This window comes from Anabrus simplex, chromosome 4, assembly GCF_040414725.1.
Source record: "Anabrus simplex isolate iqAnaSimp1 chromosome 4, ASM4041472v1, whole genome shotgun sequence".
NCBI lineage: Eukaryota > Metazoa > Arthropoda > Insecta > Orthoptera > Tettigoniidae > Anabrus > Anabrus simplex.
Window position 1 is genome coordinate 139,616,295 of NC_090268.1, and position 27,229 is coordinate 139,643,523.

Here is a 27,229-nt window from a genome sequence, read left to right on the forward strand (position 1 = left end):
CACCTGCCTAACTTCATTTCTTCATTCTATATATCCCTTTCTATGGTCATGTTGTTTACTTGCTTCCTTCTTCTGTTTAACTTTCGTTTCTACTGCCTCATTCCACCATTTGTCTTCTTCATTCAGGGATGTTGTCTATCATTGAGTCTTTTCAGGCTCTGTGGAGAATGTCTGGCAAAAGCAGCTCTGAAAGGATGCATATACTTCAGGACAGGACGCTTCATCAGCACCATCAAGTATACAGATGACCTGATAGTGATTGCCAAAAATCAGAGACAACTGGAGGTGGTGGTGATTATTGTTTAAAAGGTAGTACAACTAAGCAACCATCCTCTATACAACACTAATCAGAGGTGGTGCTAATGGTGATTGTTTTAAGAGGAAGTATAACTAAGGCAACCATCCGCTATATAACACTTATCTGAGAGGAAAAAGGAACGGATCTGTCACTTCGAAAAATGCAGTAATGGACAAAGAAAGACAAGGGTTGAGAGCCTGGCACAAGTGGAAGCAATGCCAGGACTCAGCTAAGCACCCTGTGGTCGCCAAACCACGCTCGCAAGTTAAGAGCCCCCGGGGCCCCTTTTAGTCACCTCTTACGACAGGCAGGGGATACCATGGGTGTTATTCTACTGCCCCCACCCACAGGGGGGTGGCTTTCAGAATTCTCCACCTAACTTCCAAGTTATCACAGTCACCATTCATAAGTTCTTCCTTTTGCAGTGAAGTCCCTTTTAACTCTTATCTTAAATTCTCTCATTTGTGATGTACAGTGGTCAGAATCTTGTTTTCACAATGAATAGCTTATGTTTCAACTCTACATTTCTGTACACCCTCACCTCCATTACAGCATTTGTTGTTGTTCTCATCCTAATGTAGTTAATCACACTTAAAATTTCTCTATGTTCTGTTTCAAGTGTAATCTGGTGGGTTACCTTGTGGGGAATGAAAGCATTTCCAATCGACAGTTCATTATCAATACAAAATTCAATCATTCCTTCACCTAGTGTAATTTGGTGGGGAGTGCAAGTATTCCCAATCAATAGTCACTATCAATACAAAATTCATTCATTCTTTCACCTTTCCTATTGAGGACAGCTTCCATTCCATGCTTGCCAAGTCAGCCTCCTCTATGGTGTTTCCTATGAGCATTCTACATCTCCCATGATCACTAGGTGTCTAGCATATTTCCTAGCTCGTTCAGAAGCATGTTGAAGATCTTTATAAAAGTGATCTTTCTGAAATTCCCCAGTACCCTCTGTAGGAGCATAAATCTGAATAATCCTACCTTCTCTTCCAGTTCCATTTTGATACACACTACTATGCATGGGCTAATTGGATTCCATTCAAACACTTCCATCCAAAATGATAGCCCCTCCTACCTTTGCTCCAGATTTCTTGTCTATCCTGGAATAAAACAAACAGCAGTTCTTATCCATAATTTGCTTCCCAGTTCCCTTTTCCTTCCTCTCACCAATCCCCAGTAATTCCATGATGTATTTAGTCACTCCTTCAATTATTTGACTCTTTTTTTGCCGTGAGGGATATGACATTCCATGTTCCATGTTTCTTTTCTCACAGGTCGTATCCTTCCTTTTATTGCTATGAATAAGTTATCTCACTCTCTGGGTTATCAGCCCTATACAAGCTATATGGTGGGAGGGCTGCTCCCATATGGCCTCCAGACTGCCAGATTTATTTTCAGGTTTACTCCTGCAAATTGATGGTCGACTTAGGCTGGCATTTCCTCCTAGCCTTACACTTCGGTTTTCCCGCCGGTACTCGGGTGGCTGATTGCAGTGGTTTCCCACTGGGCGATGGGTGCGCCACGTCCCTACGCCACAAAAATATTAACTTCAATCCAAATCCGTTCAGTTTTCTAAACATGATTGTGATGCCATTTTTGTTTCATTTTTTTCCTTATTGAGGAAATATAGCCTACATTGGAAAGTGTATTAAAAAAAGGGAGGGCAAGAGTTATTTCCTGGTTCCAACAGAAGTTCTTCATATATTTTGATTATATCAGGACACAAAAAATGTCTATACTTATAATATTATACCGGGTGATTCGCAGGGTTACACAAAAACTGAAGTAGCCCACAGAGGGGTCAATGAACAACAGGTTTCGAACAGGAATGTATAGTCTAAGGAGATATTCTGCCTCAGGGCAAGCCTAAGAACATCAGGAAGAGCACAATGGTTTATTTTTCTTTACATTTCTAAACGATACAGAAGTCAATTGAGTGGTAGTCACTTGCATACACATTAAAGTGATGCCTACATTGAAACTGGAGTGTGACAGTTTGAACTACTTTTGTAAGCAACATTCAGTGTCCAACTTCAGTGTGCATAAATGACTACAAGTCTGCTATAGCGAGTACAGCATATTGTAACAACAGTTCAGGGTTTTTTTCCCCATCTCAAAAATTCCTATATTCACCTGTGTAATATCCTTCAGTTAAAACTAGAAACTTTTTAGCAATTCATCCATTATTACAAGTGATTTGGTGAGTATTACTTTTCCTTTATTGATATTTATACAATTTAGCATTTATAATGAATATGGTCAATCATCTTCCGAATCGATTTCCAGCTAAGTGCACCAGCGAGCACCCTCGCTGACTTTCAAAGGTACTGTCAAAGCCAATCAGTTATGCCCATTGACTCACGACTCCAACTAGTTTAAACAAATATTCCATTCAAGTTCAAAATGTGACAGAACACGGTTTCAACTCATTAACAGTAAAGGCTGAAGCAACAGTCGCATAATTTTAATACCAATAATAATAATAGGTGCCAGAATTTTGTCCTGCAGGAGTTCATTTATGTGCCTCTAAATCTACCGACATGAGGCTGACATATTTGAGCAACTTCAAATACCACCAGACTGAGCCAGTATCGAACCCGCCAGGTTGGGGTCAGAAGGCCAGCGCCTTAATCATCTGAGCCACTCAGCCCGGGATATTTTTATAGTAGGCACTGAAATTAAATAAGAATGTGGTATTTCTCAAGATACAGCAGTGTGCATCACTGATTACAGAGATTAGGTTATATATTCTCATGTTTAAGTTTCGGAAAGACTGTTCCCACGTAAATTCATAGCGAACATTTTATCATTGCAGGTGCTTGAAACACGTTTTCATGATACATTCATGGTTAAGTTAGGTGACACTGTTTGAGTAAGAAAACTGAAACATACACCACAGAAGTGTACTACTACAATGTTTAAGAATGAGACTGAACTTGAACATTCAAACAGTATCAGAATTAGAAAATGACTACTAAGTATGCCCCAGTCCAGATATCATCCGTGAAAACTTAAAGTTCTGAACCCACATTATACAGATTTTTTAATGCTTTCTATAGTATATTTTCTGTACTACAAAAAGTGGGTATAACAATCCATTATAGCAAGTAAACTTTTCAGTTATGAATGTTCACTATAACAAACTTCTACAGTATCATTTCATTATTTTTTTTTTTTACAATTTGCTTTACGTCACACTGACACATATAGGACTTACAGGAGTAGGAAGAAACAGCCCCAGCATTTGTCTGGTGTGGAAATGTGAAACCATGGTAAAACCATCTTCAGGGCTGCCAACAGTGGGGGTTTGAACCAACTGTCTTCCAAATCCAAGCTGACAGATACGTGACCAAGCCACACAGGCACTTGCTTGGTCACTTGACTGATAGTCAGTTCCAAATTGTTTTAAGAATGTAGAGCATTTCAGAAAGATACACCATATAGTCTATTATGTTACTGCTGACATTCCCAGGTTTGCCATGATGAACAACTTCATCTTAGACTGTCGTATTACAACCCTTCCATGGGCTACTTCAGTTTGTGTGCTATCACCCTGTATGATAATTTATGAAACCAAACTTTCATCCACATTCCCTCAGTTTCTTAAACATGACAGTGTTGCCATTTTTGTTTCAACCTGTTTCCTTATGATGAAACTATAGATTAATTTAGAAAGTTAGCAAAAAAAAAGAATGGCAATTATATTCTCTCCTACTCAAATGGAATCTTTTCATAAATTCCTGATATTTTAGGACATAAGTTTTCCATTCTTAAAAATAATTACTTAGCATCCTAACTCTGGTGTACTGTAGAACAAATTTGGAAAGCCAATTAACATAGAGTAATGATTATGACTTGGAACATTTATTGCAGTAATGTATAAGACACATTTCACAGAATTTACATTATTTACACAGTATAATAATATAGGTACTGTTGACGTATACTTCATAGGTGTAGCTTATTCACAAGGGGCTGACTACATCATGCATTGCATAACGCCATGTCCACGCTCTTGCAACATCTTCAAATGCTTGACGATCACTAAGATACAACTTTCCAGCACCTGGCTCCATGCACACCTGAAATGAAGAGAGCAACATAGTCAAATATTAAGAGGAAAGAGTACCCAATTCACAAGTAGATATCCAACAGGGATATGTAAACACTACAATTTTTTTTTTTACATGAGGGCTTTTTACGTCATGTATCTGCGGGTACGGGGAAAACTATTTTTCTAAAGCTAATAGGAAAGTATTAAAAGATGTGAAAAACCTGAGAGAACAAATATAAAAACATTTTCCGCTGGGGCTTATAAAATAAGTGCACTGAAAAGTGTGAAAACACCAAACAAATATATTTGCATTTAATAATTACTTACAAATTGCGAAAATTCATCATTTTTGCATCTAAATTCCTTCTTTGGACATGGTAGAATTTGCCCTTTAGGTTAAAAGATTTCTGAGACCCGAATTGGAGGTATGAAAACATGCACGGGGACCAATAAAAATATCAAAATAGTATTGCAGATCACATTTTTAAAACAAATGTTAGTAGAAGTCTTATTTCGGAGCAGTGGGTTATTAACCCTCATCCCTCCTTTTCTTCTGAACACTCCTGCCTCTCCAGCTCCATTTAAGAATCTGCTTGCAGAGGGACAACAGACAGCACAAACATATTGACAGCATATTTATAAAAATCAACTAAAGCAAACACAAAATAAATATAATACCAGTACAATATAGTATTAAAATGCAATGTTCAGCATTTTCATCCTGAAAATATCTCAGACAGCCACTTTTTTCTGTATTAGTGCATTGTGTGAAACTTCCCAAAACACTCGCCGGGATGTAATCCAGGCTTTTTTCTGCAAGTATTGCTGAAAAACACAGTCTCACGTCGTAATTTAGGCTTATTGTTCATTGCTATATTTAGGATTACACCTAAAAATGCTTTGAATTCAGGAAGAGTAACATCTATCCACGACCTTCTAATAAACTCACGTGTGAGGGGCGTAACCTTTTGAATGTTTACACTAGCATACCGGTTAGTCTCGCACACAATTTCCGACAACTCGTCAGTCATGAATAATAATTGGAAAAAGTAAAGTTCATTCAACCTTGCGGTGGTTTATAACCTGACGTACCTGTGAATGAACTTTTGAAGTCCAAGTCAGTGTCACCGTATTTCCTCCAGCCATTAGCAGATGTACCAGCATTGCCATTTAGCATAATTTGCTCATTATCGCAATTTTCATCACTCAACTCATCAACACAATCTTGTTCCGTAATATCTTCCTCACCACGTAATTGAAAATCTCTCTCACTATCACTGAAATCAACGTCACATTCACCTAAAAGTCTGGCTATTTCTTTCTCATATAGCTCAAACGACGCCATGTTGCTGAGCAATGTTTGTTTACAAACTCACATGGTCTTCAAAGAATGCACGCAAAGCCTGATTTCAAAGAGATTATAGCTATACATGGTTTCAAATTGTCATCGAAGGATTGCAGTAGCTTACTGTAGCTGTAATTCATGCACGCGTAACCCGACAAAGGAGCTATATAGGGAAGAAAATCGTGTCGGGCATTGCCCGACATAGGATCTATGCGGGATATTCTCGTTGTCGGGCATGGCCCGTTGTGTAGGTGCTAAGGGTTAAACATTATTTTCTGGCCACACTCAACACTGAATTGGACGTTACACTTGACTTTGTGCGACCAGGATGAATGACATTGGCCGCCAATTCGAATGAACTTCGATCCAGTCAAGTGATAGAGTCGAAACTCGAAGGTACGAGTTCAACATTTGCAACGTCTGCGCGCTTAGAGATGCGGACCCCAATTCACTTTGTAACAGATTTCAATTTTATCTTCATTAGTAAGGAATTTCACGACATTTTCTGTATCCACAACCAATCTACCTCAAGACAAATCTGTGGCTTGGTTATAAAAGGGCCAATGTCAAAAAACCTGTTTTTGAGCTATGAGCATTTGAAGTTTTGCTTATAGTTTTCCAATTATTTTTTTCAACAACTAACTTTAAATAACTTTATACTTTCTTTGTGGAAGTCACCTTATTAAACGCTAATTTTTTCTATCGTATTCTTTAAAAATTGCCAGGTCTCTAATCTTTATTGGTAATTAACATTAATGGCAAGGGCTTATTTAATTAAACGGTAACTGTTCGTTTAATACTTAACAGAGACATTGGCCCTTTTAACATATTGCGAGCCAGGATAAAACGCGATTGTATCAGTTAATAACTCAATTTCGATAAAAAATGACATTGGCCCTTTTAGAACCAAGCCACAGAAATATGCACCACACTAGTCAATTTCATACGATTATGTTCTTAATCCAGATTTAGGCTACCGTACCACATGACAAATATTCGCTACACTTCACTGTACCCACATGCTGATGGAAAAGTATTGGGAGAAAGGCAAGAACCTGGTCATTGTATTCCTAGATATAAAAAAAATAGGACTATGATAGTGTTATAAGAGATAAGATCTGGAAGTGTCTGAGGAAAAGAAATGTGCCTGAAGGACTGGTACGGAAAATTCACATGTTGTACAAAGACTGTACTAGCTGTGTACAAATTGGGGAAGGTCGATCATCATGGTTTGAGACCAAGAGTGGAGTTCAGCAAGGAAGTGCACTGCCCCCACTAATGTTTATCACTGTTATGGACAATATAATGAACGTCAAGGAAACGTTAGGTGAAACAGAAGAGGAAGTACAGACCAGACTCAATGTATGGAAATCCCAGTTCCAGGAATATAACCTCAACATCAGCGAGACCAAGACAGTGGTGATGGCAGTCAACAGAGAAGGGGGTCCAGCAAGTGTAAAACTAGGAGACCACCAGCTAGGGTGTGTGGACAGTTTTCCTTACCTTAGAAGTGTAATCTCCAGTGATAATTTGGTCAGAAAGGAAATTACAAACAGAGAGCAAAAGGGATCAGAATTCTGCCAACAAGTAAGAACACTTTTATGGGATGACATGATTTCAAAACCAACCAAACTGATGATGTTTAACAGCTATTTCATACCAATATTAACCTATGGAATTGAAGCGTGCACCCTCACAAAAAAAGACATTCATCAAGACTGCAAGCATCGGAGATGAAATTTCTTAGATCCACCATCCAGAAGACCAAGATGGACAAGATAAGAAATGAAGAGGTGAGGAAAAAAGCCGGAATAAAGACATCCCTATTAGACCGAATCAGCACATCCAGACTACGGTGGTACGGGCATGTGATGAGAATGGAGCATACAAGAACAGCCAGAATATATTTGGAAAGACAGGCGGAGGGAAAAAGACCTGCAAGAAGACCTAAAACCTGATGGATGGACATGATCAAGGTTGATCTAGTTACCGGAGGATGGACAGTGGATGATGTTCCCCATGACAAGTTGTCTATGGACAGGAAGAAGTGGAAGAGGCTCATTAACAGTACCCGGGAAACTGGAACTGTATAATGATAATGATGAATATTAGTAGGCCCACTTATTCTATGAATATGACCTACTGACATTTACTAGATTTTCATGTACATATTTTCCACTTTGAAACTAAACAAAAATCTGGTCAATACTGGGAAAAGTGGTTAATTGACACTATGACTGGTTACTTAATCTCATATGATTCAATTCAGTGGCTATTTAATTAGGATAGGCTATTATATTTAATTTCAATTAGAGTAGAAGTCTGTTACAGCGAGAATTCATAATGTCAAAAGTTACACACTATAGCAGATTGTCGTTACATCTGACTTTTCATAAAATTTACAAAGATACACAAAGATTATAAAATATATGAATGGCAAATAACGGTTTGTTCAAAACTTGCATTTTTGCAGCTGATAACCACACTACAGCGTACTTGTTAGTTATTTTTCAAATTCCGATACTACATGAACACACATGTTCAATTCAATTCTGAAAAATGTATCACTCCAGAGGCTTCCATGACAAACTTTTCAGTTTTTCTAGTCAAACAGCATCACCTAACCTAATTTAACCATACACATTGTCGGAAGAAAAAAAAGACATGCAACATCCTCAAGAACAAGGTGACTTGCATACAGACAGAACCTACTCTCGTCACTGAAGACGACAGAGCGCCATTCCCCTCTCCCAGTAGGCTCTTTCACGACACCAGAGTAGCCGTGCATGGCAGTGTCGTGATGCCTGTGATAACCTGGCCAGAGGCACACATGATTGTAATCCTGCTGTAAGCAGACAGTTCCCAATGATCCTTGGTGACAAAGCAGGTGCAACATGTGACCAGATTTCATTCCTGGATGATGTTCGGTCAGCCACCGCTGCTTGCACAACGCGTCGATCTTGACACGAGTCTGTACTACGCGGACGTCTGGAGTCTGGTCTACGAGTGTGGGAATGTTCCACAGATCACTGCTGAGAACAGCGACACATCACCAATACACTGTGCCCAACCAGTGTAACAATCAGTCGATACGTCCATCCAGCTTCCCACAGGCCTCCTGAGCGCCACCTGATCGCTGATGTGCACGACAAATGAATCACTATCACAACAACCCTTCAGTATGCACATATTATACCATGGTAAAACTGAACAATAGTCCTTGAGGATGATACATGTTTTGTTTAATTTTTTTTCCCCCTGGTAGTTTATGTATCATGAGAACATATATCAAGCGCCAGTAGAGAAATGATAACCTGCTCGCTATAAATTTACATGGGGACAGCCTTTCCAAAATCTAACTAGATGCAAGAAAATTTAAACTCACTCCTGATATCAGTGATGCATCTGCCATATCCTGAGGACAGGGAAAAACTGCCATTATAACGGAGTCCGTGCCATACTCGCTATAGCGGACTTCTAATGTACTCTAAATACTGTTACAGAACAGCAGATGAGCTCCAGCAATTCAGATAAAATTGAAATATAACTAAGCAGTCAAATTCTAGACAATTTCTGAATAGTCTACATCCTTCATCGGAATTTCCACCAAATGACAAAATTACATAATAAATTTTTTTTAAATTCAGTATAAAGATCTATTCCAACAGAATATAAAAATTGAATATATACAATACCTGACAGTAAGGATCAGTGAGAAGACTTTGTACCGAGATGAGCACTTTGCTGATGGTTAGAGCTAGACTCCAGTTGTGCTGAATTGAGTCTATACCAACATCTCCATGACGAGACACGTTCGGATGAAAAATGCGAGTGAGAAATCGTACAATGGGAGGACACATTGGATAACTGTATGGTACTTGCAAATAGAGAAAAAACAGTCCACCTTCATATGGGCTTCCCACAGGGCCTGTAATACTAGCTTGCCAGTGACAACACTTTGGATCCAGAGGGGCAGCCTCAATACCTTCTGGTGGATCAGTGCGAAGACCTGTAAACAAAACAGTGACTACAGTAAAGGTTAGGTAAAACTATACCATATACAGTTACTTGTTGGGTCACTCCATGAAAAGTGGGACATATTTAAATTTTGTAATTCTGAAGTATATCAATGGTCGAGAACGAAAGGATTACAATAATTAAACATCCATGGTTGTTCCTCCCAAAAATACACTTGTCACACAATTTTTATGAAAATTCTTACATAATTTAATAATGTTACCTATTTTTACATCCCGATAACTACATTTCACGGTTTCCGGAGACATCAAGGTGCCGGAATTTAGCCCCGCATGAGTTACGTCCCAGTAAAACTACCGACACGAGGCTGAAATATCTGAGCCCTTTCAAATACCACCAGACTGAGCCAGCATTGAACCTGCCAAGCTGGGATCAGAAAGCCAGCGCCACAACTGCTTCAGCCACTCAGCCCGGCTACTTACATAATTTCTTATAATCCAGAAAAGGGTTACAACTCAAAATGTAACCCTTTTGGATTAAGCAAAGTTACTAATGTCAGAACACTGAAAACCGTTAGAAGTGCCTCCTGGCATGAATACATTAGAATTTTGTATTGTAACCCTTTCGGAAGTTGTGGAGGTCGAAGTAAGCTATACAATGATGGTAGAATCTCAACAATGCTTTTCAGTTTTAACCCTTTCGTTCTTCAACCTTGATATGTAATGCCATTATGTTTGCAATAGATCAAAATATATCACACAAGCTTCAGAAATAGATATATCTCGCAAATTTTCTTTGCAGAAGCCAACAAAGTTACCGTATTTACTTGCATATGAAACACCATCGCATATCAGACCCAGCCCCATGTTTCTGGCTAGAAAAAAAGAAACACTATTGCCTCGCATATTAGACCCGAAGTACAGGTAACAAATGATGCGTTTTTACTACAGAGTTCCTTTTACTAGGAATTGTACAATGGGAAATGACCAGCTTATTGCTATTTTCAATACAGTATTCCATGGATATTCTTGCAATAAATATCAGTAATGTATGGTACGAATTGCAGTTACTTTGTGGGTGACAGTTTAAGAAACTGTATCCTTTCATAACCGGGAGAGATGTGGCTAGCCGCTGTTACAAAAAGTACTCTGAAACCCCTGCCCCAAGGCTGCTTTCCAAGCCCCAAGTCACCTTGAGCCATCCTTCTCACTCTTGCCTTCATCAATATGCTTTACCAGGCAGAGGTCGTTCACAGTAACCCACTGGTAGTCAGGGAAATTAGTTGGAATTAGCTGTGTACTACAAAGGGCACTAGGAAAGTTTTGCAATGTGAGTGAATGCTTTAGACTTTTCCAAAATAATTTCCACCACACTCAATACACTTCTCCATATGTCGAAACCAGTCGCTGAACCAACTCTGCCACTATTCTTCAGTTACATTTTCACACTCTTGATCCCATACTGCCAGAAGCTCCTCGTCGGATGCAAAACGCCGCCCTTTCAACTTCATCTTCACTTCTGGGAAGAATGTGAAGTCACATGGGGCAAGATCAGGACTGTATGGAGGGTGATCAAGCACAGTCAACCCTGATCTGGCAAGAAAATCCATTGTTACATTAGCACGATGTGCTGGAACATTGTCGTGACGCAAGAGCCAATTGTTGAGCCGTGACCTTGGACGGAGCTGCTTGAGAGCCTGGGTGACCTGAGGCAGACAAGTCTCACTGTACCACTTCGCAGTAACTGTCCTTTGTATTTCTAGTACAACCCCAGTCAGGATGCCCCATTTAGTGAAGAATAAGTTACTGCAATCATCCTTTTCTTCACTGACCTCATCTTCAAACAGCCACACCTTGTTCTGGGATTTTGTTGGAACATTGTAATAATAAAGCCAAGTTTTGTCACCTGTAACGATGCTATTGACGTTACGCAAAGTCCCATTTTCAAACTGCTTTAGCATTTTTCGGCACCATTTCAATCGATGTGCCCTTTGTTCCTCTGAAAGTGAATGGGGCCACCCAAAGGGAACAAACCTTTCTAACATGGAGATGGCTGGGTAGAAATGAATGAATAGCTGGTGCAGGGATGTAGAGGGTCTCTTCTACCTGCCGATATGTCAACCAACTCTCTTGCTGCAACATTTTCATCACAGCTTCAATGTTTTCCTAGTCACTTATTCAGACGGTCGCCCAGAACGAGGATCGTCTTCAACCCCAAAATTTCCCCTCTGGAACTCTTTGTACCAGCGGAAAATTGTTGTCCGATGTGGACAGCCTTTCCCCAGCACAGGAGTCATTTCCTCCAGGCACTGGTCAACAGTTAATCCATGAGCAAAATTGTAGCGTATAATTGCGCGGTATTCACCTTTAGACCACAATGACATCTTAACTTGCTTTCAATCCCACTGCTTGGTAACAACTGGCGTGAAGGTCGTGCCTTGTTGTCTTCTAGACCGGTTTTCACCCCTCTTTTCATCCCTCACCATGAGAGGGGTATCCAGCCAACCACTTTTGCGTATTGCAAAACTTTCCTAGTGCCCTTTGTACTATGAGTGGTAATGATAATACCAGTAAGTGTAAAAGTTATTCTGCTTCTTTTAAACTAAATGTTTGTTTGCCAATACGAATGGCATGCGGGACGCCGTCTGTGAATTCGCTGTTCAACCAAACATGATCAGATATTGGCAAAAACAACTGGAAAAACTAACGGTCGCAAAAAATATTACATCTTTTTGAGGACCGCAAACAGGTAAATATTCTGAATTAGATAACGAGGTGTTGGTGTGGGTACAGGAAACCAGGAATAGCGGCAATAGCGTGTCTCACATAATGCTACAAATTAAAGCAGTGAAAACGTAAGGAGTTATGGAATCAGTGGAAACAAGTAACAAGAGGTAAATGTAATTTATTTTTATTTTGAAACTTTCTCCCCAAATAATAATGCACCTACTTTTAATTTTACAAGAAGAATACCCGTAACAGTATTTTCTGCTTATTTCAGAAGCAGTGAATGTGCAATTAGGCCTACCCTACCACGCGCTGATACTTGCTTCAACTACAGTAGATTTATATCAGGCTAATATTGTATAATAGTCCATAATTGTATTTATTGAAACGTGAATAATAGCTGAGCAAGCTCTATCACTGGGTCATGATGTGTTCTAAGATGCTCGAGCTCTTACCCACACTGGACACTACAGGTCCAGGATTACACAGGAAGCTGTGAAAAAACGTAGAAATCCTAACAATTTCAACAGGAACACTGACTATCAATTAATACATGGTTGCTAGCCATTAAGGATTTACGTAGGTAGTTCCCTTCCCTTTCTCTCCACTACTGTTATTTCATTTTGGTGTGTTCCTCACCACCAGATGTTTCATTCCAGGTTTGTGCCAATGTCATACGTTCATATGTGTGCACACCTGTTATGTTATGTGACCCTCTGAAACCGATTCTGATGGTTCCGTCAGCTTCCGCTTCGAACGCTAGCACTGCACCGCGTCCGTTGTGCCTGTAGCTACTCCAACCACTACTCTAATACCTTCATCTCTTTCACACAATATACATAACATTTGTTTGAGCGCCAGTTGCTTTTTAAGAAAAAAAACAACAAAATTTGGTAGAGCATAAGTCTTATATCAATTATCTCAAGGCGTGAGGTGATAAACTCACATATCTGGCAATATACAGGGATATGGATCAGGACAATAGAAGATTACGGTTGTATTTCCACAACTGAGGATTGTACATGGAACTGGAATCACTTATTATAATTAAAATAAAACTGAGTTTATGACTATAATTTACGTCACAATGAACAAGCATTGACGTCTTTTAATTTAACAAAAAAATATATATAGTGAGATTTGCGGTAATATTTTAAAAGATAATTAAATCTAAACAAAGAAAGCTATTGGCATGAACTTGAAGTGAAATGTGATATCGCCGCTGATTACATTCTTCTTCATGTTATTACTGCATAACATGTCTGATGATTTAATTACCTGATGTCTGCATACACCGCTGTTGAACTTGAAAATTCCTGGAAAAACCTATGAGCTGAAGTCGGGAGCTGTCTGCTGTTATCTTCTTATGTAACCAGAAGTCGACCTACATACCACGTACGCGTGTAGTAAGTTCCAATGTAGTTACGTCCACTCAATATATTATAAGAAATTGGAAAATATTATTGAAACATTTTGTGAAGTCCATCCTCACAAGAAGATGATGTTTCTTTATCAGCATAGTACCCGTCTCTGCTCGGATACAACCACCACTTGTAGACCTCCTCGATTATTACAAGACCTCTTCAAACACAACTCTTAGCTCTGACCATCACTCTACGACCACTTCTTCCATTTGATACATCTGACTGATACATATGATCTGATATGTCTCACCACCGTTGCCTCGACTGTTATAACCTCGTGATGACTACTCATATCCCTACTCCCTGGTCATCCCTTTTACCTCAACATACTGTAGCTGGCGAATACTGACACTTGGTCGTAATCACGTGCCCACGCACTGATGTCATCAGTCATGTGTCGTATAAGCGTACCCAAGCGGATTACAGTTGACTATGCTGCATGAGTCACCGGAAAACCTACCTGCACATAACATTCTCAGTTAAACATAGCCTCGATTGCAAAATACTATGCCAGCTCATCTGGCCAGAGTTACAAGCCTCAGCATGACTATATGAAACCAACAAATCTCACTTACTACAATACAGAATAATTACGAACAAATTACACTTAACCTATGATTAAATACAATAATATACGTGATACCTAATTATTACAGTCTAAACGATGAGAAACAGAATATAAAATCTCATGAATCGGGTTAATAATAATAATAATAATAATAATAATAATAATAATAATAATAATAAATACTGAATGGAATCTGCAACCCTGTTGTACGGTTACAAGCCATCTGGTGAGGAATAAACGTACCACTTCCGCTTCTAAGACAACACCTCACTGTTTGAGAAGCCTTTCTTGCGGACAGTCGATATTTTCTTCTGAAGACGCAGAGCGAAGTTCTCTGCGAAAAGTAAAGAATTTCACCTTATTTTCTTGACACGGCATAAAGCCTGTATCATGTCTATAAGCACGGGCCGTTAAAGCATCAATGGCAACATTAAAAACCTCTATGGGAAGGATACTTTTAAGAAGGCTTCAAAATTCAGCAAATTAAGGAGGAAGAAATCTATTCTTCTTTCTGCTGAGATGCCGGGACTATAATATCATTCCCAAGTGTGTGAAGCTGAAGCACACGTTAAAAACTATGAAGGCCAGGAGAATATATCAACGCGTTAGCAAGGCTCTTGTGATCAAGAGAGTGCATTACACTCGAAAGGAACTGGACTTAGTCTCCCAAGAGTTGTTTCGTTTACACCTGCTGTTAAGCAACACTCTCTCTGGCTGTCTTTCGAAATGTCCAATAACGGACCATTATATTGGTATTATAAATTTACTCATTCAGGACAAATATTTTAGGTTCCCTATGGGAATCAACATCTACGTTATTTGATGGCCAGGCAGGCATCTATTTTTGGAAATGAGACATAGCTCTCATAGTGCATTGGCACTGCTGGTGGCTTCAAATAGCCTATGCAGTGGCCTCCACGGTATGCACTAGCCTTGCGTCTTGGGTGGTGAGCTAAGTCCCAACTGACGAGCCTAACTTAGCACACGAGGGCGAAACGCAGGCAACCAAGAATGAGTTAGCTGGAAAATTTATAATGTCCATATTGGTATTATAAATTTACTCATTCAGGACAAATATTTTAGGTTCGCTATGGGAATCAACATCTACATTATTCAACCAGGTGTCGCTCAGACAGAAATCTTAAGTTCTTGCGACTAGCTCAGAAACAGCCAGTCTCTCGTACGAACCCGGATGCTAGTAAAATTGTTGTCGATCTTTACAAGAAATCCTTGGACAAAAACCAAACAGCAGTTCTATCTAGGGGACTTAATTTTGCTGTGGCTCCCTCTAAAATTCCCACTGAGGAGATAATTACTTCCGTTGAGGCAGCCATCCACAAACTACCTACGGATGAGGCTGAGCAGTTAAGACGGGAATGTGTGAGAATCATAAAGTCCGCTGTTGTACCCGTGCCCAATTTAACAAGAGACGAGAGGAGAGCTCGTGAAGGAACTCGAACATGATTCTGAACTAACCATTCTCTCGGCTGATAACTGTAATGCGACGGTGGTTATGGACACTGACGAGCATAAGAATAAGATCTCGGTTATATTGTCAGAGCCTGTTTACAGACTGAGCTCACGTGACCCTACCACTCGTGTGTCCAACGCCACCGTGAAGCTCTTAAGGCTATCTTAAATCCCAAAAGAGGAGGCTAAACATCTGTCCCCAGGGGACGCAGTGCCACCTAGATTATATGGACTTCCTAAGATCCATAAAGAAGACGTTCCACTCAGACCTACTGCTAGTGCGATAAGTTCTCCTACATATGCTATGGCTAAATAGCTAAGCAAATTGCTTCAGCCACACATAGGACATACTGGATCATACATTATGGATTACAATGAATAAACTTTTAATGTCCACCTATTCAATACAATAATAATGTTGTTTATAGATGTAATTACAACATTCAAATTATATTCATTACTAGTTTCGATGCATTTCTGCACCATCCTCAGCTGCAAAAAGAAATCCGAAAATAGGCAAATAAAACTCATGATAGATATTGAATTGTACGTGATATAAAAACCCTATGAAATCTACATTAAAACAATGACAGATAATAAAACCTTATTGAACAAGTTAAAGACTTGAGAGTCAAACATATACAGACTGCTGAATAACAGTTCTCAAGTTGATTCATGTCCCTGTGGACGTACAGCAGTAAGCTCAATAAATTTGGTGAGTGATTTACAATAATAAAATATCTTGTGTTTTAAAACATTTTTACACCTTAATTCAACTACAGTTCATAAACTGTAGTGTGATCTTAAAATAATCGTGAATATTGCTGAATAAAATTTGAGTATGGCAAAATTCTTCTATATCTAAGGCCTATGAGGTGGAAACATATAAATAACTCCTTAAGATGTAAACAGGAACTATGTTTCTCAGTTCAAATGTAGAACCCCATACGGCCGTAGACCGATTGTAATGTAAACGTGCAGTTACTGCACCTCATAAGCCTTAGATATAGCTGGGAGTACATAATTTGTTTTGGGAGACAATATTCAGGCATGTGAACGATGTGGCCTGTCCAGCGGAGTCGGTGCTTGATAATCATTGCCTCAATGCTAGTGGAGTTAGCTTCTTCCAGAACACTGATGTTAGTGCGTCGATCTTGCCATATCACCCACTGGACCCTTCTCAGGCAAAGTTGATGGCAGTTTTCCATGCATCGAATGCAACTTCTGTAGGTAGTCCACATTTTGCATCCATATGCAAGAGATGGTACAACAGCAGCTTTGTACACAAAGCTTGGTCTGAATGCTGATACTATGATTATCAATGACCCTTACCCGAAGACGACCAAAAGCCATACCAGCACATTTGAGGCGGTTTTTAACCTCATGATCAATATTTGCATTTGCTGAGAGATGGCTGCCAAGGTATGGGAAATGTTCTATGTTCTTCAGAACTTTGCCTTGGACTGCAACTGTAGGACATACAGAGGTGGAGTTGGGTGCAGGCTGGTGAAAGGTCTGCATCTTCCGGATGTTAAGGTTTAGACCAATACTTGTATACGCTTCATCAAATGCATTTAAGATTGCTTGTAAATCTTGTTCTGTGTTTGCAAGAAGAACACCGCCGTCAGCATACTGAAGTTCAATGATGGATGTAGTGGATTTTTGGTCATGGCTCGAAGTCTACCGAGACTGAATAAACCTCCTCCAGTCCTGTATTCAATTTCTATTCTTTTTGGTGGTTTCCTATCAATAACATCAAGTATAGTATGTGTGTTCAGTCTTCAGCCCTAAGGCTGGTTGGATCCTCAACAGCTCTGCCATCATCTGTCATAGATGGCCTAGGCATCACTGAAGGGGCATACTAGGAAAATGAGGAGTGAGGCAGTTTCCTTGTTGCTTTCCACACTGAGCCAGAAGTTGCTATTACATATCAGTCTGCCAAGCCCACTGAAATGCACCAACAGACCCTATGAGCAACATTTTCACACCATTCATAGCAGGGACTGGCTGCAGAAGGAATGGCATTACTAGCATCGCTCATACCTCAGTCACTTTCATATTGTCAAAGCCAAGGATAAGACAGAGACAGATCAGTGAAAGTAACAAAATTGCTCTAGCCCATACCAGAAGACGTAGCGCACTGTAAACACTAGGTCCTGCCAGCAAAGGCATTGAAATATAGTATGAAGTATATTTTATTATAGTCGTCTTCAGCCTTCTTTCGGTCGTCTTCCAGCTTCTTCTGTCCTTTTCTGGTCATCTCCCATCTTCTTCTGACTATCTTCTTGTCTTCTCTTGGTAGTCTTTTATTTTCTTTATCACCCGCTTTTGGCTTTCAACTATCCTTTCCTGGCCTTCTTCCAGCTTCCCCGCCATTTTCTGGCCTTCTTTTATCTTCTTTCAATTGTCTTCCACCTTCTCCACCATCTTCTTTTGATTTTCTTCCATCTCCTTCTCCATCATATCGAAGAGCGCATTTAACTGCGGCTCCACTTTCATGTGGCCTCTGGTCTCAACTGGCATCCAGTAATTAACAAAAGATGAACAAAAAAGCTTTAGATGAGTGTGCATTCACTATAAACTGATGTTCTGGAATTTCTCTGATTGAGGTCGACACCTACAGTATCTTGTCCGCAGATTCACGCTGATTGCAATGATGTACCGCACATGGGGTCTATTCTAACTTCTGACACCAATTTGTTAACGAAAAAACTCCCGTCTGTTTCATGTCATTACCCCAGTTTGAGGATGACCCAATAAATGCCACACACACACACACACATATATATATAATATATATATACAAAATTTTAATTAACCATGAATGGCTACACTTACTAATTACAAGTCTATTCACAAGTCCCTCTTTTTACGACGTTGCAGGTGCCCCAGCAGTTGCTATACCTGCGAATGCTTAATCCTTACTTTCACTTTCCCAAAGTCCAGTCACCTCATTCAGCAGCTGTGTCTAGAGAGCTGGATCTGAAAAAAAGGCTTCAGGCCACTCGACACACGTTGACTGTTCGTTGGTTCGGCTCCACAGATGTACTTCACACAGTCCCATGCAATGAACAACTAAACAGCTCAACAGTATTCAACAGCAGGATGATACAACAGCGAACATTAACAAAGGACCATTTATCCTCACACTCACGAGTTTCCTTGCTGGCTCACGGCGATCCTCAGTCCACAGAATTACACAAACACACAGTACAGTCTTTCATTCTGCCATATTCACCTACACACTGGTCTCTCCGATACCACAACAGCTCCTGGTTCAGACCTCAGTGGGACACTAGCAACAGCCAACACATGTCGCCCTCAGCCCAGCCACCGAACCCCAACTTGCTGAATGTCACAATGACACCCCCCGCCCCCCCCACAGAGAACAACTCTGACTGTGAGTCCCACACTGACTCCGAGTCCAACACTGACTGTCCGCGGCTAGCCTCCCTTTTTATAGCTCGCGTTATTTGATCCAGAAAATTTCACGGTGTCCTACAGGCAGAACATTCCCATTGAATCCCCAAGGAACTCACAGGTAAGTCGGCCGCCGAGAACAATACACAGAAAGGCCGGCCTCACCCCACAGGCCGGCTGGGGATTCCAGGTCGTCTGAGTCACCAGCTACTTCCTGGAAGTACCGAAAGGAGCTACCAGAGGGCTGGCATGAAACAATTAGTTCATTGGAAGGGAGCATTAAGCCTTGAAAGAACCATTGGTGCTATTCGACAGGAGTAGGCTAAGTGGCAGCACCAGGATTCACCTTCTCTCTTCCTATTATCATATATCATGTCATTCATTTCATCTCATTAATTCCTCTAACGACGTTGATATCAGGAAGGGCATCTGGTCATAAAAACTCACTGCGAAGATTAATCTCACTTCACACCCGACCCAACAGAGATAAGGGCCAAGGATTTGAGATACACTGTGTAAGCACAATGGAGCAAGCTGACAACTGGAAGTGGCCTTTATGTCCAGGCGAAATATACTATGCATGATGCCAAGTATTCAACATGCCTAGAATTGTTAATTCACATGGACATTCGTTTCAGCATGTAGCAGGTATTATTACAGCCTAGGGACATTAATGTAACATGAATCACAACAAGTTAGTTTTAAAATGAGGTGTCGTATGAAACTTTGGTTTAATAACTTGTATTATCATAGAAACTTATGTTTGTCCAATGTTACATAGGGTCTGGCAAAAAGATCTGATGCTTTTACACTGGCTGTAGCCTTGGCTAAGAAAGTCATGTGCAGACAGGGGAGGAGAGGATGACCTTCACTCTCCATGCCATTTTATTTGTGATGGAGCCTTGGAATGCTATGCATCTGGTGTTTGCTGTGGAGACATTCTTTAAGACAGTTGTCTCTGTAACCATTACACAGCAAAGATTCTGGCAACATTTCAATGTGGGCCAACATGGGCATCTAAACAGAAATCAAGAGGAAGGTCAAGAACCACCAGTACTCCTGAGAATATTAAAACAGTGAGAAAAGCATTTCAGAACGGCCCTGAACGTTCATCACCCTTGTCACAATGCTGCACCACGTCTGAACAGTCGATGAGGAGAATCCTGCATATGGATTTGAAGTTCCATCCTACAAACTGGTGGCTGCGCAGAAAACGATTGCAAACATCGAAGAATTTTCAGAGTGCAAATGCTGGAAATGATGAGTGATGACATGATTATCATACTGAGAGACTGAGCACTTTTCCATTTCCCCAGTTATGTGACTAAATAAAACTTTCGATGTGGCTCAGACACGAACGTTACAAATTTCACGTCTGGTTCGTATTGAAATGTACATCAGTTTAAAAAATATTATTTGTATTGAATAGGTTGATCCTAATAAATTTTAGTCATATTTTTTAAACTCAGACACAAATCCAAACACCCTGCATGAGCCATGATACTGTATAAGCTTTTGGGCTTATGCCGTGTCAAGAAAATAAGGTGAAATTCTGAACGTTTCGCAGGGAACTGTGCCCTGTGTCCTCAGAAGAAATCTCGACTGTCCACGAGAAAGGCTTCGTAAAACAATGACACTTTAAATTTGGAACGTTATAATAGAAGTGGAAAACGGTACTTCATTTACCACCAGGTGGCCCCCAGGATGTGGCAAAGCTAGCATTCGAAGCGGAACCTGGTCGAACCATCACAATCAGTCTAAGCGGTTCACATAACGTGTTTGCGTAACACACGACATTCACAGGTGTATGGCATAGACACAAGCCTGGAATGAAACATCTGGCGACGAGGAACGTACGAATTTGGAAAACACTGAGACGAAATAACAATAGTGAAGGGACCGGGAAGGGAACTACCTACGTAAATTCTTAATGGCTGGCAACCAGGTATTACTTAATTGATAGCCAGTGTCCCTGTTGAAATTGTTAGGATTTCCACGTACTTCCACAGCTTCCCGTATAATCCTGGACCTGTAGTGTCTAGTGTGGGTAAGAGCTTAAGCATCTTGGAACATGACATCATGACCTGACGATAGAGACATGGCCGATTCGTCTCGTTGGTTGAGACGAATATTACGTTTATGTTCTTTGATACGGGTACCAATGGACTGGCATGTTTGGTCGATGTATACCTTACCGCAAGTACAGGGAATTTCGTATACCCAAGGATATAAAAGTGGGGACAATTTGTCCTTGGTTTTACTCAGAATGTGAGCAATTTTAGTGGCGGTGCTGAACACGGTTTTTATATTGTGTTTGTGGAGGACCCTGGCAATTCGATCTGTGCTGTTGTGAATGTAAGGCAAGTAGGCAGTTCCTTTCACTTCTTCCTTCTGTGAGCTTTGCTCGGTCGTTTCTCTGGGATGTAGGGCTCTATGAATCTGCAGATCGCTATAACCATTACCCCTGAACGCGACTTTAAGAGTGTCCATCTCCACCTGGATATGTGATGGCTCACAGATTCGTCTTGCCCTCTTGGCAAGTGTAGTGAGAATGCCTTGTTTTTGTGCTGGATGGTGGTGAGAATCTGCATTAAGGTAGTGATTTGTGTGGGTAGGCTTACAATAGACGGTGCGTCGTAGGGAGCCGTCCGGTTTCCTTCTCACTAGAACATGCAAGAAAGGAAGGCATCCGTCCGACTCCATCTCCATACTGAATTTTATCAACGGATGTTGCTGATTTAGGTGGTTTAGGAATAGATGAAGTTTCTCAGGACCTTCTGTCCTGACCACAAATGCATCATCAACATACCTCTACCATATCATAGGCTTGATGGGCGCCGAAGCAATAGCCTCCTCCTCAAAATGCTCCATAAAGAAATTAGCCACTACAGGCGATAGTGGACTTCCCATAGCCACTCCGCCCGTCTGTTCGTAAAAATTCCCAGCCCACAAGAAATAGCTGGACGTCATGCAGTGGTAAAATAGCTTGGTAATGTCCTCAGGGAACAGGTATTCAATGAGAGACATGACCGAGTCAATTGGCACTTCAGCGAACAAGGACTCCACATCGAAACTCACCAAAAGTGCATTAGGTTGAAGGGTTATGGTTGACAGCTTGTTGACGAAATACCAAGAGTCCCTGACGTATGATTCAGTACGGCCTATGTGTGGCTGAAGCAATTTGCTTAGGTATTTAGCCAGAGCATACGTAGGAGAACGTATCGCACTAACAATAGGTCTGAGGGGAATATCTTTTTTATGGATCTTAGACAGTCCATATAATCTAGATGGCACTGCATCACCCGGGGACAGATGTTTAGCCCCCTCTTTTGGAATTGAAGATTGCCTTAAGAGCTTCACGGTGGCGTTGGACACACGAGTGGTGGGGTCACGTGAGCTCAGTCTGTAAACAGGCTCTGAAAATATAGCCGAGAATTCTCTAAGAATGCAGTCGTGAAAATTCAATATTCATTGACTTGGCACTCAACGAGAGACTTAAACGCACTCTACAGTGTGATGGCAGTAGTGCCAGACCTGTAGCTTAGATCCTTTCCAACAGAACAAAGATGGCCTAGGCCACCATAGCTCAATTGGTAGAGCAACCGACGCGAAAACGGGAGGTTGTGGGTTCGGATCCCACTGGTGTCCGGTTGGCCATTTTTGTTCTGTACTTAACATCTTTTCAACATGTACTAAATGTACGTATGTGATAACGCTGGTGATTTTCACATAATGGAATCACTAAAATCTTACAAAAAAAACTGAAATTAAAAATTATGAACAAAGTATCCTATAATTATTTTTTCTTGCTTAATATTGCAAGGACACTCAAAAAAAACTGAATTCATCTCTACATTTGTATGTGTACCGGGAAGTACACCTCAACTCCGTCCATTTAAATGAAGCGCCTTCAAGAACGCTACCTAGCACACAAAAATTGAAACAACTAGTGCAAGAAGTTGGGACGTTGACCAAAAGATGTCACCACTAAAGTGATAGAGAAATGCGTTATTTTAAGGTTTCCTGAACTGACTGGATTTCTTTTGTTTTTTGGGGTGTATCACAGTTTGTAACAACTATTTCAAGAAGTTTGACTTTTCTCCATAGATGTCTCTATTTAAGAACTGATGTCATGCACTCTGGTGCAAGGTGGAATAACTAAAATTTAAAGAAATTTTGTGTTCATAGGTTTCTTGAACTGAACTGATCTTCCATGTTTTTGATACTTTAAGGGTTGCAACACTTCTTACTTATCCCGCCAACTTAGGATCTCAACCAACAGAGAAGTTTGTGTATTTATTTTTCTGCCAATCATAGGCTTCTTGTAACTTTTCGACTGTCCAATAAAAATAAGGGGGCGTGTCTGATTTTAGCCCAGAACCTTCTCGAACCTTCCTCTCGGGTATAAAAGCTGATGCCTTTTCGAGTTAACTTGTCTAGTGCGTGTGTGTTAAGAGAGGAGGCGGGGGCCTCATTCTTCGGCAGGCAGCACTTCAGATAAGGTAATGGCCACCAGTTTCTAACTCAGTAGTTATCTCCGCAAGCCGACTCGAGGGGAAGGTTCCTACCTTTAACTAGGTAACAGTCAATTTCCTAACATGTAAACTTCTCTTTCTTCACATGCAAAAGTTCAGGTAAGTCATAAGTACTTAAACTGAAAACCGGTGATAGAAAGTGCATTACCCTCCCGAGTTCCCCTTCAACTGATCTTGAGGTGACTATGATTTTGTAACCGTTTCGCTGGTAAATTGTAACTTAATTTGTCCATCTAGTCACCTCAGTAGAGTGGGATTAGCCTCTGCATCATCGGGCCACTAGCCCAAGTTGGGTTTTAATCTTTGATTTCAAGGAGCGCAAGTTTCAGCCTCCATACATTTTGATTTTTGGGCCAGTAAATGTAACCTGTACTTTTCCACACAGGCCCAGTAGAATGGGTACTCAATAACCCTGTAGTATTTCTTTCATGTAAACTGAAAATACTGCCAATATGGTTTTGTAAATTGTAGGTTTTGCCTAGAGAGGCCTGAAAGTGTAATTTCATTGAGCATAGACGCTCTAATCTCTAGTGTAAACGGTAAAAGTTGCCTTGAGTAGGCAGTTAGTGTTTGGGAGCGCAGTCTCCTTGGTGGAATCTATTTACGAATGGCAGGAAGGTTGATAGGCGGTAAAAGCGGTACATGTAACTCCCCTCCAGTGGGGGTGTGTCTAAAAAGAGCTGCACCACCTCGGGATGAGGAAATGAGTTTACTTTAGTTGAGAAATATTCGTGGTTGTTGCTATTTATGGAGGCTCTTTTGTAATGTAATAGATATTTGTGTGATTTTGATGGGTGCCTTTGGAAGACGCTATCTTGTAACCTTTGGAACTAAGTGCTCTTCAAAATTGTGATTTTGAATATCCAGTGAAACTGATTGGGAGATTTGTCACCTTGCTTATCTAACTAAACGCAACATTAGTGATGTTGGGATCTTTGTAAATTATGAGCTTGAAGCTCAAATCGTAACTTACCTATTCTTGGTTTTTCTGCTTTTCTATTTTGTACAAAACTACCTCTGTACCTGAAATCTTGTTGTTTGCTAAAATTTTATATCTTAAAAGAAATATAACCTTTCTTTTAAAGTTTTAAATTACCGTATTTGCTTGTGTATGAGACCCCCTCGCGAATGAGACCCCCCCCCTGGCTTTTCGAGACAAAGAAAATGAAAAAAAAACCTCGCATATAAGACCCCCCCCCCCCAATGTAATTCATCAGAGAAGAACAACGCTTCTGTTTCGAAGCGGGTACAAGTCTTATTGCAGCTCCGATGACATCACACTAATTTGTGAATAGTTCCTTCCGTTCAACCTACTCAATGAAAACACGTCGAATCCATGCGGTACATCTGTGTTTCATAGTTAAGAAATATCCGCCTCTGCAGCGAAGATCTACTGCAGCTCTGACGACGTCGCACAAATAGGTGAATAGGCCTAGCTTCGTGTCTGACCCATACATTGCAAGCATGCATCAGTCATGCTATCTGCGTTTTTAGTTAATAATGTCCACCAGCGTAATGGTTAGCACAATTAGTTGCTGTTCTCGGGAGTCTGACCAATTCCCGGTACCGTACTGCCCGAGATTTACGAATGGCAGGAAGGTTGATAGGCGGTAAAAGCGGTACATGTAACTTCCCTCCAGTGGGGATGTGTCTAAAAAAGAGCTGCACCACCTCGGGATGAGGAAACGAGTTTACTTTAGTTGAGAAATATTCGTGGTTGTTGCTATTTATACAGCAGGCGAGATCATTAAAAAAGTGGTCATTTAATATCTCGTAATTCGGGCCAATATAGGTATATATTTGGAGAGAAGTAAGTTTAACACGTGATAAAAGCTATCCAACTAAAACGATTGTTTTATTCACCAACGTACCTAACAAATAATAATAATAATAATAATAATAATAATAATAATAATAATAATAATAATAATAATTTAATGTTCCCACGTACTTTAAAAGATTTTCGGAGACTCCAAACAAAACACACTAGGGTATGTGTTAATAAAAAAGAGACAACGAATGTACAAAATTAATAAAACGATTTCCGCCACACCTGTAGATATCCACAAATGTGGTATATTTTCATGTTATTTATTTTTATTCTTTCCGTCGAGGAATTTTTGGCACTATCAGGGCGATAATATACCTAACCTAAACAATGTGGTCTGTTTTATCTGATGGACAACTGTTTATAAAATCCTGATGTGACAAATGTAGAGAACAAGCATGAAATGTACTTAAAAATAAGGGTCTATGTTTCAGCAGCCGCAGTTATCTAAAGAAGTTTCCAGTTACTATGTTACATTCGAAAGTACAACTCGTAACATACACTAGTTATCAGCTGATGGTTTGGTATGCCTTCTAAAGCACGGCTTTATTCGGAAGGAGTGGCTTCTGCTACATATACAACAACAGGGAATATCAGGGACCATTTCCAGAAACCATTTGGGAATAGATTCACACTGTTTAGACTCTATAGTACCGGGCGAGTTGGCAGTGCGCGTAGAGGCGCGCGGCTGTGAGCTTGCATCTGGGAGATAGTAGGTTCGAATCCTACTATCGGCAGCCCTGAAAATGGTTTTCCGTGGTTTCCCATTTTCACACCAGGCAAATGCTGGAATTAAGGCCATGGCCGCTTCCTTCCAACTCCTAAGCCTTTCCTATCCCATCGTCGCCATAAGACCTATCTGTGTCGGTGCGACGTAAAGCCCCTAGCAAAAAAAAAAAAAAAAAAAAAGCTATAGTCGGGAACGAAATGATTTTTTTAAAAGGTTAAAAAAGATGGGACTTCCTATGCTCTCGATTGCAGTGCATGGCTCAAAGAGAATGAAGCATGGCTGACGCGACTGACGAGATGGCAGTGAAGATGACCGACACGCCGGTAGCAGGTTAGGGAAATTGGCGGCGCAAGGCGATAATTCAAATGAAAGTAGTGGTCAGGTTTACTGTGCGGTAGGCCTACTGCTGAATTGACAGAAACAAATAACTGGCCATTAAGTTCTTTTGTATCAATATTTAATTATATGATAACACGATACCCTTATCCCTTTTTTCTACGGGGTCAAGTATGAAGTGAGATGAATCTTCGTAGCGAGCTTTTACGGCCGTAAGCCCTTCCTGACGTCAACCTCAGCAGAGGAATTAATGAAATGTAACGAATGACGTGATATGAGTAACTAAAACGGACTTTTATATATACCGTTAGTCTAAAAGTCGTGTTCACCATTTGTGTTTTTATGTTTAGAAATACTGTCTTCTGACAAAAGTGGCCAGTATAACTTCATTCTAAGTTTGTTTTATAATAGTATAGAATGTTTAAACGTACAATTTATAGCTCTTTATAGCCTACAAGTCATGTGTTCACTGCACAAAATTTTGAGGTTATTGCGTATTGGACCCCTC

At 40.4% G+C, this 27,229-nt stretch overlaps 1 protein-coding gene across 1 annotated transcript in view; it reads right to left on the reverse strand.

Moving 5' to 3' along the window:
* Positions 1–4,149: 4,149 nt before the first annotated feature.
* morgue (modifier of rpr and grim, ubiquitously expressed) overlaps positions 4,150–27,229 on the reverse strand; it is a 51,719-nt gene continuing 28,639 nt past the window's right edge. The window contains exons 6-7 of the mRNA XM_067145220.2: positions 9,402–9,715; positions 4,150–4,389 (exon numbers count right to left, since the gene is read on the reverse strand). Of these exons, the coding sequence (XP_067001321.2) occupies positions 4,273–4,389; positions 9,402–9,715 (431 nt within the window). The 3' untranslated portion in view covers positions 4,150–4,272. The remainder of the gene's footprint in view (positions 4,390–9,401; positions 9,716–27,229) is intronic.